The 19172-nt window shown below is 32.0% G+C and overlaps 3 protein-coding genes across 6 annotated transcripts; 1 reads left to right on the forward strand and 2 right to left on the reverse strand.

Moving 5' to 3' along the window:
• Positions 1-985: 985 nt before the first annotated feature.
• On the reverse strand, positions 986-3287 carry LOC108216677 (SAGA-associated factor 11). 4 transcript variants are annotated; one of them, XM_017389505.2, is made up of 4 exons: positions 3112-3287; positions 2638-2717; positions 1541-1852; positions 986-1369 (listed from the first exon to the last, which is right to left on the reverse strand). In XM_017389505.2, the coding sequence occupies exons 2-4, from the start codon at positions 2677-2679 to the stop codon at positions 1187-1189; spliced, it is 537 nt and encodes a 178-aa protein (XP_017244994.1). In that variant the 5' UTR covers positions 2680-2717; positions 3112-3287; the 3' UTR covers positions 986-1186. The 4 variants fall into 4 exon arrangements, with proteins under 4 accessions (XP_017244994.1, XP_063948819.1, XP_063948818.1 ...); XM_064092749.1 differs by having other exon boundaries at positions 3107-3287; XM_064092748.1 differs by having other exon boundaries at positions 1038-1369; positions 2638-2726; positions 3107-3287.
• A 2813-nt stretch (positions 3288-6100) lies between these two features.
• Positions 6101-6922, forward strand: LOC108215603 (uncharacterized). The gene has a single exon (XM_064092129.1). The coding sequence runs from the start codon at positions 6101-6103 to the stop codon at positions 6920-6922; it is 822 nt and encodes a 273-aa protein (XP_063948199.1).
• Positions 6923-7417: 495 nt separating this feature from the next.
• LOC108215602 (probable phytol kinase 3, chloroplastic) lies at positions 7418-12711 on the reverse strand. The gene is made up of 6 exons (XM_017388111.2): positions 12286-12711; positions 10605-10672; positions 10393-10524; positions 8047-8162; positions 7769-7883; positions 7418-7683 (listed from the first exon to the last, which is right to left on the reverse strand). Exons 1-6 carry the CDS (start codon positions 12586-12588, stop codon positions 7506-7508), a joined length of 912 nt encoding a protein of 303 aa, XP_017243600.1. The 5' UTR covers positions 12589-12711; the 3' UTR covers positions 7418-7505.
• Positions 12712-19172: the final 6461 nt, after the last annotated feature.

Here is a 19172-nt window from a genome sequence, read left to right on the forward strand (position 1 = left end):
ATAACAATCCAACAAACTAGGATACTCAAGTCTGACAATACTCAAGCATACTTAACAAACAATATGACTATGTATATGTAGTCAACCTCAAACATAAACAAATCAGAATCTAATTCTAAAATACCTAATCTCAATCATAGTCTATTTCTGATTTTTAACTCAAATCAGAATTTCATTCATATTGGATTGATACCCAATAGTACTCAAAGATGAGTCCTCTACCTCTGATCACTCCAAATTGCTCCTTTTCCACATTCAGGATTATAGGACAGTGTCAATGTTGACAATACAGATTCCCTAGAGGGTTGTCTAGATCTTCCAACACTTGTTTATGTGTGTTAATGATAACACACAATCAAGTCATACTTAACTGCACAAAAAATAATTTTGTAGTAAAGAGAGCTTTTCTTTATAATGCTCTGATAGTCCTAAACTTAAGCTCAATCGGGTGTCATGTTGAAAGTTTGCCTCTACGAAATTCGTGAACCAGCCAGAAACACCAAACTAAACGAGAGATTACTACAATAACCATAACATACTGATGAATAACCATTACGCCTAGCATTGTAGTTATGAAGCAACATGGAAACTCTGCTGACTCCGCCACATTTTGATATGTTTTATCTCTAGTGAATGATGGTTCCACTGAAGGGTCATCTACATACAGCATCTACTTTTTAAACCCTAAAATTGCAAGTGTCAATGTCATATCTGAGTCATCTTCCAAGTGTTTTCCCTTGCATGGACTAGGATATTCAGAAGAGCTAACTTGTTTAAAGAAGTTAGATTTTGATAGCATAATTATCAAAAGAGGATGAGTTTTAGATGTACAAAAGTACAGCCAATTTCTTTGTATATGACCTGAGGGTTTAAAAGGATCTCCATTCTTAACTTCCTTGATGACTGCATTTCCTGGCTCCATATTCAGGGTTTTCTTCCATAAAAAAAACAACTGGAAAAGATTATTTAAACTTAGAGGAAGTCATGTTCACCAGATATTTGTGCATACATAGTTACTTGTATCATGCTCAGATTCAGTATATGTTAGCTCTATATGTGATCAGTTACTCCATCAAAATCAAGAATAGTACATGTAATATTTTTCCTCGGTGAGAAGAAAGTACCACAAAAGTTAAAAAAGATGTTATGCAGGAATACTTCAGCTTGCTATTCTTCAGAACCTTCTTCAAAGCCCTTCTGCTATGCCATTTGAAAACTCGTTACCTCCAACATTAGGACTTCCATTTGATAATCTGTTTAAGCTGGCTGTATTCGAATAAGAGGAGCTCGTGGAACCTTGATTGCTTCTTGTCTGACGATTCTGAGCAGCTGTGGTACTTCTTGTAGACTTGGGGCGAGCTTTTCTTCCCTGTGATCGAGTGGGAAAATGCAAAATTGATATCACAAATTATAGCTGGACAGCAGAATATGATCTATCCATATGAAAAAGTTGGTCAATAAAAAATTAAAGTGACAAACCAAAAACATCAACGGTGATAACTGATAAGTAGTTTAATCTACTACAAGGACAGATGTTCACCTTCCCCATGCACTTCTCCAGATGAGGAGCAAACCTTCCAGCCATAATTGACCGACCACAATTCATACAATCAAATATTTCATTTGCAACAGAAGGATGGGTTTGACCAAAAATGTCAACCACATATTTGCTATTTGCTTCACAACTATTGCTTGGATCAGTTGCTTTTGCCCTCGCTTCTGCTGAAAGCCTCAGTTCTTCTTCCTCTTCATCTAAATTCCGGTCAAGTCTTAACCTTGCTATCCGATGACTCTCAGATGCAACATCAACAATAACTGAGTCAAGAAGTTCCTCAAAAAATGTAGATGCAAGCTGCAAGACAGCTCACAATAACAAAAATAGCAAAAGAGTTGTATTAGCATTAAGAAAAAAGGTGAATTATGACAGCAAAAGTTTGGTAATTAGCTGTACAAAACTTGTAAAGTTGATGATTCACAACCTGGTTTATAGAACTGTAAACATAGACAAGGGTACTAACTAAAAATCAGATTGGTCATAATAAAGAAAATTGCGTGCACTATACACTCCATAAATCCGAGCAACAACCACAAGTACACAATCCATACTTCTTAAAACCAACACAAAAACCATTTTCATCTGGAAATATTCCACTTGACACAGAGCATATGTGGCACATTAAGCTGGAACACCTCTCTATGCAAAATACTCTAATCAATAGACATCCAGAGGCAATAAAGATAATATCTGAAATTTATGCAAGAGCCTAGTCCGACCAGCAAATTCGTTCGTTTGGGCATGACAAGACATTATCAATATATCAAGCATCCAATATGCATTAGAAATCTAAATTCCGAGGTACAGAAGAGATATATTAGTACATTAGTAGCCAAATAAATCTACATTTATAATCAAAAGTTAGAAACAGGAGTCCCACTACGCCCTTAAAAAAAAGACTATATACTGATTCTACTTGAAAGTTTGCAATAATGCTCAGAAGTCAGCAATCAAAATCAAGAGACACAAACATGAAACAACACACTAGAGTCTCTCCAATAACTAACTTGCAGCAAAATATGAGTCATAACATACTATTAGTTGCCGAAAAAACATGGAAATACGAAAAATTACGTATATACCTGAGAATTAGAAGACAAATTATCCTGGTTAAGTGCGGACATTGTTATGAAATGTATGATTTTATATCTTAATCCGCAGGCTGAAAGCTCTACAGCAAAAGCTAAATGTCAGTAACTACAAAAAAAACACATAAAATTATATAAAAAGTACACTGCAAACTCGATAAATGAATATTTGATAAACAAATAACCTCATCAAATCAAATAATTATTTCCGATTCTCTGTATTTTTAATCACGATAAATAAATTAATTAGCGGTGCGAATGAAATTAAAAATGATATATACAATATGCCTCCATAAGTATCATAGTGAAGCGAGTGGATCAAGATTGAGCAATCGCCGAACAATAATTGTCTGCTAAATACATCATATATATACACACACATACACATATATGATGTATGTATAGAATTATGAATCAAATCTGAGATCATAATACTAGTTAATTTATTGCTGGCAACAGAAACCTTACCACTCCAATTAAATGAATAGCAAACGGCGTCGTTTCGAGTGAAAGATTGGCACCTAACCCAGTGAAGTGATGATGAATCTATGAAATTGCAGAAGAGGGGAGGAAGATATAACTGTTTATGCGCTGATAACACATTACCAGTTTACCACCACTCTACCAGGCTTTTTTTACTGGGTGACTGCCTGACTGGGTGAGTACCAATTTTATTACTGATAAATATTAAAAAATATAATTTATATTTTAATAATTTAAAAAATGGTTAATACTTAATAGGCGAAAAGATCAATAAACTCACGGCCAATTTGCAATTGGGTCACTGAACTCAAAAAACTTGCAAATGGATTACATAACTAGATTTAACTTGCATCAACTCAGTGAACTAATAAAAACTTGCATTTAGGTCACTACTCCGTTAAGTATCGATTGACTTTAACGGAATCCGTTAAAAAAAATTAGAAATAAAAAACTTTGAAAAAAATATAAAACTTTGATTTTTTTTTAAAAAATTCGGAAAACTTATAAAAATCTGAAAATTTTGAAAAAACTTTAAAAAATATTAAAAAAATGTAAAACCTTCGACAAAAATCTAAAAATTTTGAAAAAACTTAAGAAATCGAAAAATCTGGAAATTCAAAAACTATACCTTAATTTTTGAAATTAAAAAAAAAATCAGATTTTTTCCCCAAATTTCCAGAGGTTTTTCAAGTTTTCAGATTTTTTAAAGTTTTTCCAACTTTTTAGATTTTTTTTAAAAATCGAAATTTTATATTTTTTTCAAAGTTTTTCAATTTTTTTAACGGATTCCGTTAGAGTCAACTGATACTTAACGGCGCAGTGACCTGAATGCAAGTTTTTATTGGTTCAGTGAGTTGACTTCAAGTTAAATCTAATTGTGTGATCCATTTGCAAGCTTTTTGAGTTCAGTGACCCAATTGCAAGTTGGCCATGATTTCAGTGATTTTTTTACCTATTAACCCAGTTAAAAAATATTGAATATTCATATTTTATTGCCCGAATGACAAATATATGGTCCAGTAAGTCTACATCTTTTGCAATTATGGATTTGAAATTTTTACCAGGATACAATTTTAGATTTGATGCATTGATGTCAAATGGTAGAGTACATGTTATTGTTATTGATAATTTTAGCTAAAAACTATTAGACTCCACGTATGAATGATAATGTATAATTTTGGCTAGAAATTTCGATAATTTCAGCTAAAAAAGTATCGAAGAAGGTACGGGTATGTTGGATATGTTGTCTGATGATGTGGCCCTCTTTGGGAATTAGAAGTTAGCTATTTGCGAATTGAATTATATATTTTAACTAAATGATTGAAATAGATATTTTGACCCGCGGATTCAATTATCAATTTTTGGTAAAATTATTTGGTAATCATATCTAAAGTTTTGGCAAACCGTCTGAAAGCTCTCGTGAAAAATTATATCTCTCCTCAGAAATATGCCTTTATTCCTGGAAGACTTATTCAAGATTGTATTATGGTTGCTCATGAGTGTTTTCATCATATTAGTCACAAGAAAAAGGGATCAGTTGCTAAGATGACAATAAAGCTAGATCTTAACAAGGCTTTTGATCGTGTTGAGTGGGATTTTCTGCTAACAGTGATAAATAAAATGGGTTTCTGCTCCAGGTGGCAATCTTGGATTTATCAATGTATCTCAACTACCATTCTTCAGTTGCTGGTCAATGATGAGTAATTTTGCTCTATAAATCCTCAAAAAGGTTTAAGACTGGGTGATCCATTATCTATCTATCTTTTCCTTTTGGTAGCTAATGTTTTATCTCGTTCCATTTCTCATGCCAGTCAGGAGGGTTTAATCAGAGGTTTAAAGATGGCTAGAAATTGTCCTATAGTCTTCCATATCTTTTTTGCTGATGATTCACTGCTCTTTTTACATGCTGATGAGCGTGTGGCTGCAAATATTTTCAATCTTTTGGAGGAGTACAGTAATGCTTCTGGTCAGCAAATCAACTCTAATAAGTCTGATATAAAAAAAAAGAATTGTTGACATTTTGAAGATCTCTGAATCAGCTTTTAAAGGTAAGTATTTAGGTCTCCCTGCTACTTTTGGAAATACTAAGTATGAAACTTTTAATTACATTCTGGAAAATGTTCTCAAGAAAATGCAAGGATGGAAACTTAAACTCTTATCCCATGCTGGTCGGGAGATATTAATTAAAGCTGTTGTTCAAGCTATTCCATCTTATGCTATGGGTTGTTTTCTTCTCCGTAAAAGTTGATCAATAAGCTTCTATCTGCTATTCAAAGGTTTGGTGGGGCGGAGATCCCAATAATAAGACGATTCACTAGGTGTTAGAATATTTTGTCAAAGCCAAAATGTGAAGGTGGAATGGGGTTTAGAGACTTCCGTGCTTTTAATTTGGCCTTGTTAGCTAAACAAGGTTGGAGACTTACTACTAATCCATCATCTTTCTGCGAGCGTGTTTTGAAGAGCATTTATTTTCCAGCTGGGAGTTTTTTAACAGCTGTTAATGGGGCTCGAGCATCATGAATTTGGACTAGTTTGTTACAAGGCAGGGATGTGTTACTTAAAGGTGTTCGCTGGCAAGTAGGAAATGGAAAAGGTATTAATTTTTGGGGTAGTCCTTGGATTCTGAGTTCTTCAAATTTTTTTGTTTACGAAGCAAAAGGTCTGTTTGCTATTTCTTTTCTGGTTTCTGATTTTATTTCTAATGGTAAATGAAGCCTTCGAAAGCTTCAAGATCATGTTCCTCCGGAAGTTATGGCTCAAATATATAATATCCCTCTTAGTCGTCAGATGCCAATGACAGATTGGTTTGGCACTATACTTCTAATGGACCTTATACAGTTAAATCTAGCTATCGTGTTGCTTTGAATTTGTTCCAGCCTCATGATTCTCAACAAGCTTCAGCTTCTTCTAAGCCTATCAAATCATTTTGGAATCTTATTTGGTCTCTTAAAGCTCAACCTAAATAAAAAAAATTATGTGCAAGCTTTGTGTCAATGCTTTAGCAACAAAAGAAAATTTTTACAAAAAGAACTGCTCACCATCCCCAAATTGTCCAATTTGTCATGATAGAATTGAACCTGTAAAGCACATGCTTTTTGAGTGTGACTGGACGAGGGCAGTTTGGTTCTCAAGCTCGCTTACCCTTATTCCTCCTTCGCCTGGTACGTCCAGTGTGCTCCAATGGTTAGATACTCGTATTGCTGCTACAACCTCTAAGAAAGAGAGTTCATATCTTATTTCTGGCTTTGCTTTTGTCGCATGGTCAATCTGGACAGCTAGAAACAAATTTGTTTTTGAGCATAATTTAGTTTGCCCACTCTTAATTATTAAATCAGCCTCTCAAGCTCAATCTGAATTTTTGTCTTTGTTAAATTCCTCATGTTTAGAGTCTCTAAGCTCTGTCATCAATTATCCATCGCAGTGGATCCCTCCCCCTGTTTTATCGGTGAAGTTCAATTGTGATGGTACTTTTAAGCGAGGCTCCGCATCTATTGGTGTTGTGAGAAGAAACTCTGATGGAAGTCTTATTAACGGTTTGGGTTGTAAAGTTAATGTTATATCTTCTCTTCAGTCTGAGCTTCTTGCGATTCGTAAGGCCTACATGATAATTACTCAACAACGTATTGCTCATAGTATTGTTGAATCTGATTGCAAGGTTGTTGTTCATCTTTTACAATCTGATAATGCGCCTCCTTGGGACTCTGCTGTTGTTATAGAGGATATCAGATTTATGGCATCTGTTTCAAGTATATCCTTCTCTTTTGTGGCTCGCTCCGGTAACCGTGCAGCTCACTAGATTGCTAAGAAAGCTTTTCATAATTGTCTTCCTCTGGACTGGGTTTCTAATCCCCCTGCAGTGTTATCCTCGATCTTGAGGAGTGATGTTGGTTTCTGTTAGTTTCCTTGGGTTGGTCTTCCCAGCCCTTCAAGTCAAAAAAAAAAACTGTATGATTAGCTTTTTATGACACATACCAAAACCTCTAACCTAGAAAACTCTCTAGAGTAACTTTTTGAAAATTAGCTTTTTCAATCCAAACCTCTATTTCAATCGGCTAACTATCATACACTAACATTAGCGGATTGAATTGAAATGGTCAAATCTCTGATTTTACCCCAAACCTCTGATTTTCCAACACGGCCAAAATGCTCGATGCATGATGCATGTATCCTGTCTATGTCTATGTCAGTGATCATCCAAGCCAAGGGTGTGAACCAGTGGGGCTTAAACCAAGTATGAATACGATCAAAGTAAATGTCGGACACTGCTTAGAAAATATTAAAAATATAATAGTTGAAGAGAGGAAAGGGGGAATTTTGTTCATAAGAAAGTGGCACATGTCATATTCATACAAGGGATACAGTGAATCAATGATACAATGCTACAAAACGAAACTTCCCACCAATAAAGTGGCCATGGGAACTGTTAGGTTATCATCCAGCACAGTGCTTAAAGGGTGGGATTCCACCAGTGTCGCCGCAAGAGAAACTACCAAGAAACCTAAAACCATTCCCCAAGTTTCCTCAAGGTATCCAAACGAGGAGAAATAATGCATATACCTGCAAACAGACTTCATAAATACGCAACAGATGATATATATTATCAACCTTTTGAATATAACCATTAAAGGCAATGCAAAGTTACCCAACAGATGCGATGAAACCCCCGATTAGCATTGCAACACTACCAGCAAGAGATTTATTGCTGTTGTGTGGGAGCTTTTGGCTTCCAAACCTCCTTCCAATGATGTCAGCTAATCCTGAATCCAGATGACAAGGATGATTGAATCAGTTACAAGACACGACACAATTTTATAATACTCAGTTCGGTAATAACATTGTTCAAAATAATGTTTTATCTCAAATTTAACATGCACGTTGACTAAGAATTCCATCACAACTATATGTATATATGATCCGCACCATCTCCAGCGCAGAGGTTGCAAATCGCTGCAATTGCGATAGGGGAACCTCTCCAATAAACAGCACAAGCTAAAGTAATTGTCGCAGCATAGTATAGCGGTCCCTTTAGAAGTTCCCTGGTGCACCAGTAAAGTGAGAATGATTAGAAGCATGTTCATGATAAATTTTAAATATCATAAGACAGAATGTTTTCTGCATAAATTCAATGAGACTAGTATCAATCAAGATTTATTTGTCAAATAAAACAACCCAAATTTCAAGAAATACTAGTGTGATTAGTGGGAGGAGCTTTATCAAAATTTTGATCCTCACTTTTTACAATTTGATCCCTTCCACCTCCCCATTGGATATAAACATAACAAGAATAATGCTTTACATAGTTTTTGGTAAAGAAACGGACAGAGATCTCCTGATCCCGCCTAAAACTGTAGGACAGAAATTCCAAAAATTGATAAAGCACTAAGGTAACTGAAAGTTTAAAGTCATGGAACAATGTATCTATTTAAAATTAATATTATTACTTGCTAAGATTGTGGATAGGAACTCAGAACTTTAAATCTTTTTTCCGGTACAGGGACGTTTATAATTATCAGGCTATTAGTTATTAATTATATTTTTAAAATTATTATGGTACAGATTATATTATTAGTAATGGAATTCTGTTGGAAAAGTCGCATTCTTTTAGGACTTTTTTTAACATGGGATGCAGTTACTATATTGATTTAACATATACATATTTGAGACAAAATCATATAATCTGGCATAGGACTTTATCTATTAATTTATTTATATAACACAAATTTATTTGATAAATCAGATGTAACATGTGATTTAACAGGGAAGTTTTACTATTAATTTATTTATATAATAACATATACATGTATTTGAGACAAAATGGATACTAATAACTTAAGTAAAGACCCGCTTAAGCCTCATGGGTCACTACTATATTCAAATTTTTTGCCATGAGAAACTGTACAGAGCTACATTATTCATATGAAATATATGTTATTATATCTTTTCCAATAAAGTACAAAACAATCCTTAAAAAACGTCTAACCAAAAATTCTTTTATGATTCTTTCAATAAATTACAATCTTTTTACCTATTTTCAAATTTGTAAAAAAGTGTTTTTACACATATATATACAAGTTTCCTTTAATAAATTAAGTTACAGGTATTTTTAATGATTACATAAATTCAAAGAAAGGTACATTAGAAAAATCAAAATGAATTTTACAGTTTTGTATAATCACAAACAATATATATATATATATATATATATATATATATATATATATATATATATATATATATAGGCAAGTGATCAAATACAAACCAATTCTAAAATACAAACTAAAAACTAGTTTCACTACCACTATTTATAACTACGAGTATCACTAATTTATACTGCAGTAATCACTGTTTTTATACAGCATATAACAGCGATTTTTATTATCATAATTGATATAATCTACTTACCTAATCTATTCATAATTGATAATATATGATCAATTTCAGTCGTAGGAAGGTTCTTGGCGGTAGGAAGCCGCATGAAAAGTTGTATGATGGTGGTAAGTAGTCGTTAGTTTTGGTAAGTTATAATGGAAAGTGTATGTGACTATTGGTGATGGTAGACAATGGTGGCGACTCATAGAAACGTCTGGTAATAATGGAAAGAGGTCCATTATTACGGTTCGGGTGAAGATGATGGTCATATATGTTACATATATGTGTATATATATATATTTATATTCGCGAGATATGCTATATATAAATTAGTGATATGTTATGTATAAATTAGTGATTTCTGTAGTTAAAAATAGTGATAAAAAACTGACCAGAAACTGGTTTTCAGTTTTTAGGCTAATTTGGTTTGTATTGGAGTAGGACTCTATATATATATATATATATATATATAAAATATATAAATACTTACTTTTTGTATTTTAAGATCATAATTAAATTGATAAGGAAATGGAAATTAATAATATATGATATTTTACATGACTTTCAAATTGTTATTCCTTCTTACTTTTAAGGAAAAAAATAAAATAAGCGATTAGATATTTAAATTATTTCCATCAACATATATTAAATTGTTGGTTAAAAAATTATTTTAGGATTCTAAATATAAGAATCTTACAATCTAAAAATTATACGGCCTCAAACAAAAATATAAAAAATATATAACTTAGTTGCGGTCCATTTTATTATTAGTTTATCTTTTTTGTCAATAGTTTATATTAAGCTCAACCAGTTTTTTTTTATTATTTACTTTTAAGGTACATTTTAAAAAATATATACAACTATAGTGATGGCATACTTCATCTGAAGCAAATTTACCTGTAGTCTCCAAATCTGCTCATCGATTTGACCGTGGCCTCATCTTTCAATATACCAAGTCCCATAAGAAGCATTTTAATGATATTCAACCCAGGAATAAGAGCTGCAAATAGTGCTCCTTGATGACCGGAACTGTAAAAAACATTACTAGCTCTATCACTTCACCGACAAGTAATACACTGCAATCTACCATGTGTAGTCGTGCAACATACCTAAACAGTGGCCAGCAGAGCATGAACACTAACCCAATGCTTATATGCACCAGCTTCCTATTTAGTTTCTGAAAACAAAAGGGAGATAATCACAAACTTCACACTAGTTTAGTTGTAAATGACCAATTTTGTAACTGCATCTATTTGGTCCTTCAAGAGACACATATCACAAAAATCAGATGTAAAACTTTTTCCGATGAATTTGTGCAGCGTCTAAATCATAATCATTGCTTCTTTTCGTATTCTTTCTCCATCCTAAATGATAAGGAACCAACCGAGTTTCCTGTCTTCTTTCCTAAGATCAACCTTTTTAACCTTTAAAACCTAAACTCCAGCTACTCAACAAATCCACCACAAGCAACCAGCAATTAGCATATGGCATGCAACCACCAGTCACAGAACCCAACTTCAAATCAGAACCCCAAAATGAGATACCAAAAAAATCTCAAATTTCAAAAAATAAAAAAATCATAAATCAGACTTTGAAATCTCTAATTCTCTTTTGTGAGTATGTTTATGTAGAGCACAGTCCATTGTATCATCAAAGTGAGCAGCTTCATATACATAAAAAAAATTGTAAGATCATACACAATTCTAAGAACGACTGTTTTCGTTGAGGCATTGAACAAAATAAATAAATTAGAGAGGTGGAGCACAAGTTTACAAGCAAAAGATTCAACCAGTAATATAACTAAATCAGCCAATTTCCTGCATAAAAAAACTAATTTTAATTTTGTTACACAATATCCGCATTGGTTTCAAACTTAATTAAAAAGAGGTGATATTACCCTTTTATATGTCGAACTTCGAATTTTTATAAATTACACTTTCAGCTTGTCCTCACAGCACATTTCGTACATCACTTTCTATCACAAACTGTCACCGGAACTTCCTCAGGAATGTCATAGTTGCCTTTAATAGAATTAAACTAAGGATCTTAATACAAACCAACTTATTTCTAGATAATAAAACTATTTTCAGTTGATAAGTGTTAGCTTCGTGATTCAGTGAACCACATAGATTTTGAATCTGTATTTGGGCACGCATGGCTTACCTTAAATCAGATCTAGTAGTCGCTACAATTAAATTAATAATCTATAAGTTAAAAGTCGAAGGTTATCATTTGTTCAAAGACGATGTACATGTTATAATACAAAACGGTACTGATGGTTGCGTGATGTAAAATCAAGAATAATTATGACAAACTGAGAAATGCCCAAGAGAAGGTTGCTCAAATCCACTTACATAAAAGTCAACTTATATAAGTAAGTTTGAAGTCATAAGTAATTCATCGACAACCCTGTTACAATTTGGGAGCGTAAGTTGTTTTGAGCATGCCCTAAAACACTAGACCTAATCTTTATACAGGTTCAATCACCATTTACCAAAATCAATGTAGCTAAGTTTCCTAACAATTAGCCCTTCACTTGAAATCGTGTATAAAGCTTCATACTATCCCAATTGTCTTAACCTCTATTCGAAACTAAGTTGGTCAAACATTGCATCACCTAATTCTACAGTATTAAAACAAATCACAAAACCTAACCAAGTAAATTCCCATCTCCAAATTCCATAATACAACAAGGTCAATCACGAAAAAAAATCCCAGTTACCCAACAAACCTCCACGTACATTTTCCTCAATTCGACAAGCCAAACATAAATCAAACACCATGCATTACCTGATCAAAAACGCCTCGCTTCGCAGTCTCTTCCCATAGCTTAAGAACAGAAACAGCAACCACCCCTGAAATCGCCGTGGCACACAAATCTGCAGCTAAGGGACTATCACTAAACATAATTGCCCCAGCTTTTTCAACTTTTTTCTTGGTGGGTCTGCTTAAAATGGGGGTAGAAACAAAGGGTTGGCACACAAGAATGGAAAACGAAGACGGAGCACAAGAAGTTGTAGATAAATGGGGACAACGATGAGATCGAGAAAGAGTTGGTGCAAGATTTGTACTACTAGTGGAGATTAAAGCCATAAATATAGACTATTTAGTATTCATAGTGAGAGTGGGGTAGTGCTTATTTGTACAAGTTTTACCCAGAAACGATAATAACAGGCTGTGGGGAAGGAAATCAGAACTATGATCAGTTTTTAGTTTCCTGTGAAGTAGAAGTCAAAGACTTTAGCTGCCATGGGCCATACTCATACATGGATGAGGTACCCGACTACCCGGTTTATGTTGAGTATATCTTTTGTTTAAATTTTATCTATGTATATTATAAATCCTGAACAGTGCCACGTCATCAATGCCACATATTTCAAAAAAAGTCCACCTCAATGCCACATATTTTAGATTTTGCCATGTCATTATAATTTCCCTTATTTATTTAAGCGTATCAGAATAATCAATCATATATCTTTGAATTCCCAAAATTGAGCGTAATCAATGACTGACAATTATATTAAATTTTGAATGGTAATGCAATAACTACATTCCATAATCATAGCATTTTTTGAATGTTAAATTTGTACGGAACTAATTAAAATTGAAAAAGATAATTATATTGAATATACTGCCACAATTGTTAAGCTTATCATGTATCATATAACTACGCTTTAATTATATTAACTTATATATAAATAAATGAAGTGCTTAAAAATTGAAATTTATAATTATATTTTTATTTAATATTTAATATCCGGAAGTCGTCTAAAATTTAGCTATGTTACAAATATGTTGCTTTTTAATTTTCGGAATAATATATATTACATTTTCTAACATAGTGATATAAGTATTATAAAAAGTATTTTTATAAAAATATCACGTCATTAATTAGTATGTAAGCATTTTATGTAGGTCAACTTAATCATAGTAGATATGTACTATTACTTAAAGACAGCAATCGGGTCGATCGAAACAGGTTTCGCAAATTCCAAAATCGAATCCAAACTATATTATAAATCCTAAACAATGTCAAATCCTCAATGTCACATATTTCAAAAAAAAAGTCCAAGTCAATGGCATCTATTTTAAATTTTGCCATGTCATATAATATTCTTTTAGACCAATTAGATGTCCTAAGATTCCTAAAATTGTGCGTAATCAATGAGTCGGTCGAAACGGGTTTCACAAATACCAAAATCGAACCCAAATTATATTATAAATCCTGAACAGTGCCAAATCATCAATGCCACATATTTCAAAAAAAAATCCACGACAAAAAACACCTATTTTAAATTTTGACGTGTCATATCATATTCCATATTTATTTTAGACCAATCACATGTCCTAAAAATCCTAAAATTGGGCGTAATCAATGACTGACAATTATATTAAATTATGAATGGTAATGCAATAACTACATTCCATGTATCATAGCATTTTTTGAATTTTGAGTTTGTACACAACTAATGAAAATTGAAGAAGATAATTATATTGAATATACCGTCACAATTTTTAAGCTTATCATGTATCATATAACTAAGCGTTAATTATATTAATTTATATAAAAATAAAGTGTTTAAAAATTAAAATTGAAATTTATAATTATATTTTTATTTAATATTTAATATCCGGGAGTCGTCTAAAATTTAGCTATGTTACAAATATGTTGCTTTTTAATTTTCGGAATAATATATATTACATTTTCTAACATAGTGATATAAGTATTATAAAAAGTATTTTTATAAAAATATCACGTCATTAATTAGTATGTAAGCATTTTATGTAGGTCAACTTAATCATAGTAGATATGTACTATTACTTAAAGACAGCAATCGGGTCGATCGAAACAGGTTTCGCAAATTCCAAAATCGAATCCAAACTATATTATAAATCCTAAACAATGTCAAATCCTCAATGTCACATATTTCAAAAAAAAAAGTCCAAGTCAATGGCATCTATTTTAGATTTTGCCATGTCATTATAATTTCCCTTATTTATTTAAGCGTATCAGAATAATCAATCATATATCTTTGAATTCCCAAAATTGAGCGTAATCAATGACTGACAATTATATTAAATTTTGAATGGTAATGCAATAACTACATTCCATAATCATAGCATTTTTTGAATGTTAAATTTGTACGGAACTAATTAAAATTGAAAAAGATAATTATATTGAATATACTGCCACAATTGTTAAGCTTATCATGTATCATATAACTACGCTTTAATTATATTAACTTATATATAAATAAATGAAGTGCCTAAAAATTGAAATTTATAATTATATTTTTATTTAATATTTAATATCCGGAAGTCGTCTAAAATTTAGCTATGTTACAAATATGTTGCTTTTTAATTTTCGGAATAATATATATTACATTTTCTAACATAGTGATATAAGTATTATAAAAAGTATTTTTATAAAAATATCACGTCATTAATTAGTATGTAAGCATTTTATGTAGGTCAACTTAATCATAGTAGATATGTACTATTACTTAAAGACAGCAATCGGGTCGATCGAAACAGGTTTCGCAAATTCCAAAATCGAATCCAAACTATATTATAAATCCTAAACAATGTCAAATCCTCAATGTCACATATTTCAAAAAAAAAGTCCAAGTCAATGGCATCTATTTTAAATTTTGCCATGTCATATAATATTCTTTTAGACCAATTAGATGTCCTAAGATTCCTAAAATTGTGCGTAATCAATGAGTCGGTCGAAACGGGTTTCACAAATACCAAAATCGAACCCAAATTATATTATAAATCCTGAACAGTGCCAAATCATCAATGCCACATATTTCAAAAAAAAAAACACGACAAAAAACACCTATTTTAAATTTTGACGTGTCCTATCATATTCCATATTTATTTTAGACCAATCACATGTCCTAAAAATCCTAAAATTGGGCGTAATCAATGACTGACAATTATATTAAATTATGAATGGTAATGCAATAACTACATTCCATGTATCATAGCATTTTTTGAATTTTGAGTTTGTACACAACTAATGAAAATTGAAGAAGATAATTATATTGAATATACCGTCACAATTTTTAAGCTTATCATGTATCATATAACTAAGCGTTAATTATATTAATTTATATAAAAATAAAGTGTTTAAAAATTAAAATTGAAATTTATAATTATATTTTTATTTAATATTTAATATCCGGGAGTCGTCTAATATTTAGCTATGTCACAAATATATCAATTTTTAATTTTGGGAATAATACATATTAAAGTTTCTAACATAGTGATATAGATATTATAAAAAGTATTTTTATAAATTTTAATATTACGTCATTAATAGTACGTATTAAACATTTTATGTAGGTCACTTTGATCATAGTAGATATGTATCACTGTTACAAATAGCAATCAGTCGATCGAAATTGGTTTGGCAAATACCAAAATTGAACCCAAACTTGAAAAATTTAGGAATCTTAAACCTGAACTTGAAGGATATTACACGAGTAATTATTATTTATTAAACAAATAATATTAAATATATATATATAATATTAAATATAAATATCTTAATTTTGTTTTAATTTTATTATATATTAAATAATCAATATATTATAAAAGATATTATGTATGTATGTATGTATGTATGTATGTATATTCGGGTTCGGGTTCGAAATGAGTTCCGGGTTTTCAGGTCGGGTTCGAATCAAACCCGATCCTGGCCCAAAAATTATTCGGGTTTAAAAACAAATTTTTATCTGAAACCCTATAATTTGGGTTTGGTAAAACACAATCCGCTCGGTACGAGTTAGACTTGGGTCGGGTAGAATTGTGACTGCCCTATACCTCATGAAACAAGAATGTAGTATAACTATCATTATAGTGGATAGTCATTCAAATCTATTTATTCGATTTGACGTATAATTTTGATGTTTTTATTAACATAATGTTTTGTTTGATATATAATTTTAGTTTAATATTGTTTGACATATAATTTCACTTGAATTTTCTTGATATATAATAAGCTTAAGTATAAGAGAGTTATGTCTAATATAATTTTTTTTTTCTACTTTATACTTTATTTGAAAATTAAAATATAATTATTCATTAAATGTATTTGTGAAATAATAATAATAAAATTCAAAAAAAATTTGAAGCCCGCGGAGCGCGGGCAAAAACGCTAGTAAAATATATTAAATTGGAAAAACAATTATTTATTGAGTTGAACTTCAATTAATTAATAAATAATCTCATTAAAATTTTTTTTATGATCTCGCTATGGTAAAAAATTGTAGATTTCTAATTTTATTAAAATAATAAATTGAGGAAATAAGTTCTTTTCTCGATTCTATAGTACTATATTGGCAAAATTTATTGTAATTGTTGTGTCATAAAATCCCCCTACGCTTATTTTATAATTCATTAGGTTATATGGACTTGCTTGAGCTGTTTGGTAGGAGATACTGGGCTTCGCCTGGGCGAGGTGAACCCCTAAGGACGTATAAGAAAGCTTGTAGGCTTGCATCGACGGTATAAGGAGGGCTTCCATAGGGATGAAGGTTCATTTGGAGACACTCTAGGGGTTACCCTTATCATAGGTCATCACTGTGTGCACCCCGGGTCGAAGTTGCAGGGCTGTAGCTAATTAAGGGGATGCAACTGATAGGGCTGCACCCACATGCGTAGAAGCCCAACAGAGTTATGCTAGGACTCTTCTTCCTTGTTTCTAGGAAGACGAATTGGAGATGGGTTGGGAGTGTTATAGCTATCCCTTATCCACGAATTAAAGGATAAATACTCGCAGTTGGAGGATAATTCATGCATATATATATACATGATATATATACATATAATCAGCTATATACTAAATTGGAAGGCTCCAAGCGGCTTACTTGGAGTAGAATTCTTTGGATAACTACTAAAGAAAGCTGATCTATCCTATTCAGCGGCTTATCTATCCTAAATTAGAGGGGATAATGGCTTATCTCTTGGCAATACTTATCTTAAAAACTACATTAGACTTTATCCTTATAAATAGAGTATGTAGGCACCTTGCGAAAGGGACTTTTCACGATTTCTACACTCTAAAGAGCGGCACGTGTAACTTTTGTGACTATTTTTGGGGCACCGGCGAGGCGGATTACTATTATTCCGGCTTCCTTGCCTGACGGCTTTGCAAGCTCAGCCCCTAAACACCATCATTCTTTCATATTTCTCGGCAGTTGCAGCCCCTGTGTGCAACCTGCTACTCATTTAAACCTTACAAATATCCTTATTATTGTGGCATATAAACCTGGAGGTGTTCTACCAAATCCTCTCACTACAGTAATTATTAATGGGACCATGGACATCCAAATTTTTAGGGTATTTATCACATATACAAGTTTAGCATACTTACTGCAGTTATACGATCTTCTTAGAATCTTGCATATTTATGTTAAAGCTTGCATATGTACAGATTCTCGACAAAACATCTTTATTACCTTTCTCTCTCATCGCTTTCTCTTCCTCTGTACTCTCTCCTTGTTTTCTCTCCCTCTCTCAAAGTATTACTAAAATCGAAGGGCGTTTTTGTGTTGTTTGTGATGAAAGCGGCATAAGGGTGGAGAAGAATTGAATGGAGGCGATCAGAGGGGTGGTCGAACCACCTTGTAAGTGATGGTGGTCGGCAACAGCTTGACTAGAGATCGAGGGCGAGAGACTGACGAAATAGGGGAGAAGGGGGAGGAAGTGAAGAGTAAGGGATAGTGTTTTGTGTGTTGCTTGGATTATGTGGGTGTGTGCGTCGACGCCAGTGGTACAGTCACCGCAGCGTCAGAGACGGAGGCAGATGTGCGACGATAGTGATAGTATTTTTTTTGCATATATGGTTGCTAGCGGTTGCACATATGGTTGCAAATGCAAGTTCCGTATTTTAACAAATTTTTTTGAAAGATATTTTTTTGCATTTTTTAAAAAAAATGATAATATTTTAGCATTTTTTTAAGTTTGAGTATTTATGAAAAAACCCAAATTAGTAAAACAATCTTTATTCAGTTCATCAAAATTTCTTCATATATTTAATAAAATGCATGCTCAATTCTAGAAAAAATTGATTTATAATTCATGACTAAAAAATAAAAGGTTTAATTATCAAATTAGTCACAAAAGTGAAGGCCAGATATCACTTCTTTCATTGATCTTTTAGACGTATCATTTTAATCGCTAAAGTCGTATAAAATATCAAATGGATAACTCTAAAAATGTGTCAAGAAAGTAAATATTTTTCTGATTAAGTTCAACACATTTTTCTTCAATACTACTATAATCAAATGAAAAGTGACGAATTCTAATATTTTAGATAATATATCTAGATTTAAAAAAATAGTTACTATTTATTTTAAATTTTACCATTATTTAATTTTATTTAAATAAGAATATATAGTATATTTTATTTGATCGACTTATGTGATATATGTCATATTTACTGTATGGTAACTGTCAATTGATATGTTTTAAATTAGTCGTTGATAAGTCATTTAAGCAGATGTCGATAACTTTTTCTAATTAGCTATCAATAACTATTCTCACTAGTTGTTAATAGCTTTCATACTCATCAGTTGATAGCGTATTCTTCTTTAGTAGTTGATGGGTTTGGATAGTAGTTGATGCACTTGTATTCTTCATCCGTTGATAGATTTGATATAGTCGTT

This window comes from Daucus carota, chromosome 4 (genome assembly GCF_001625215.2).
Source record: "Daucus carota subsp. sativus chromosome 4, DH1 v3.0, whole genome shotgun sequence".
NCBI lineage: Eukaryota > Viridiplantae > Streptophyta > Magnoliopsida > Apiales > Apiaceae > Daucus > Daucus carota.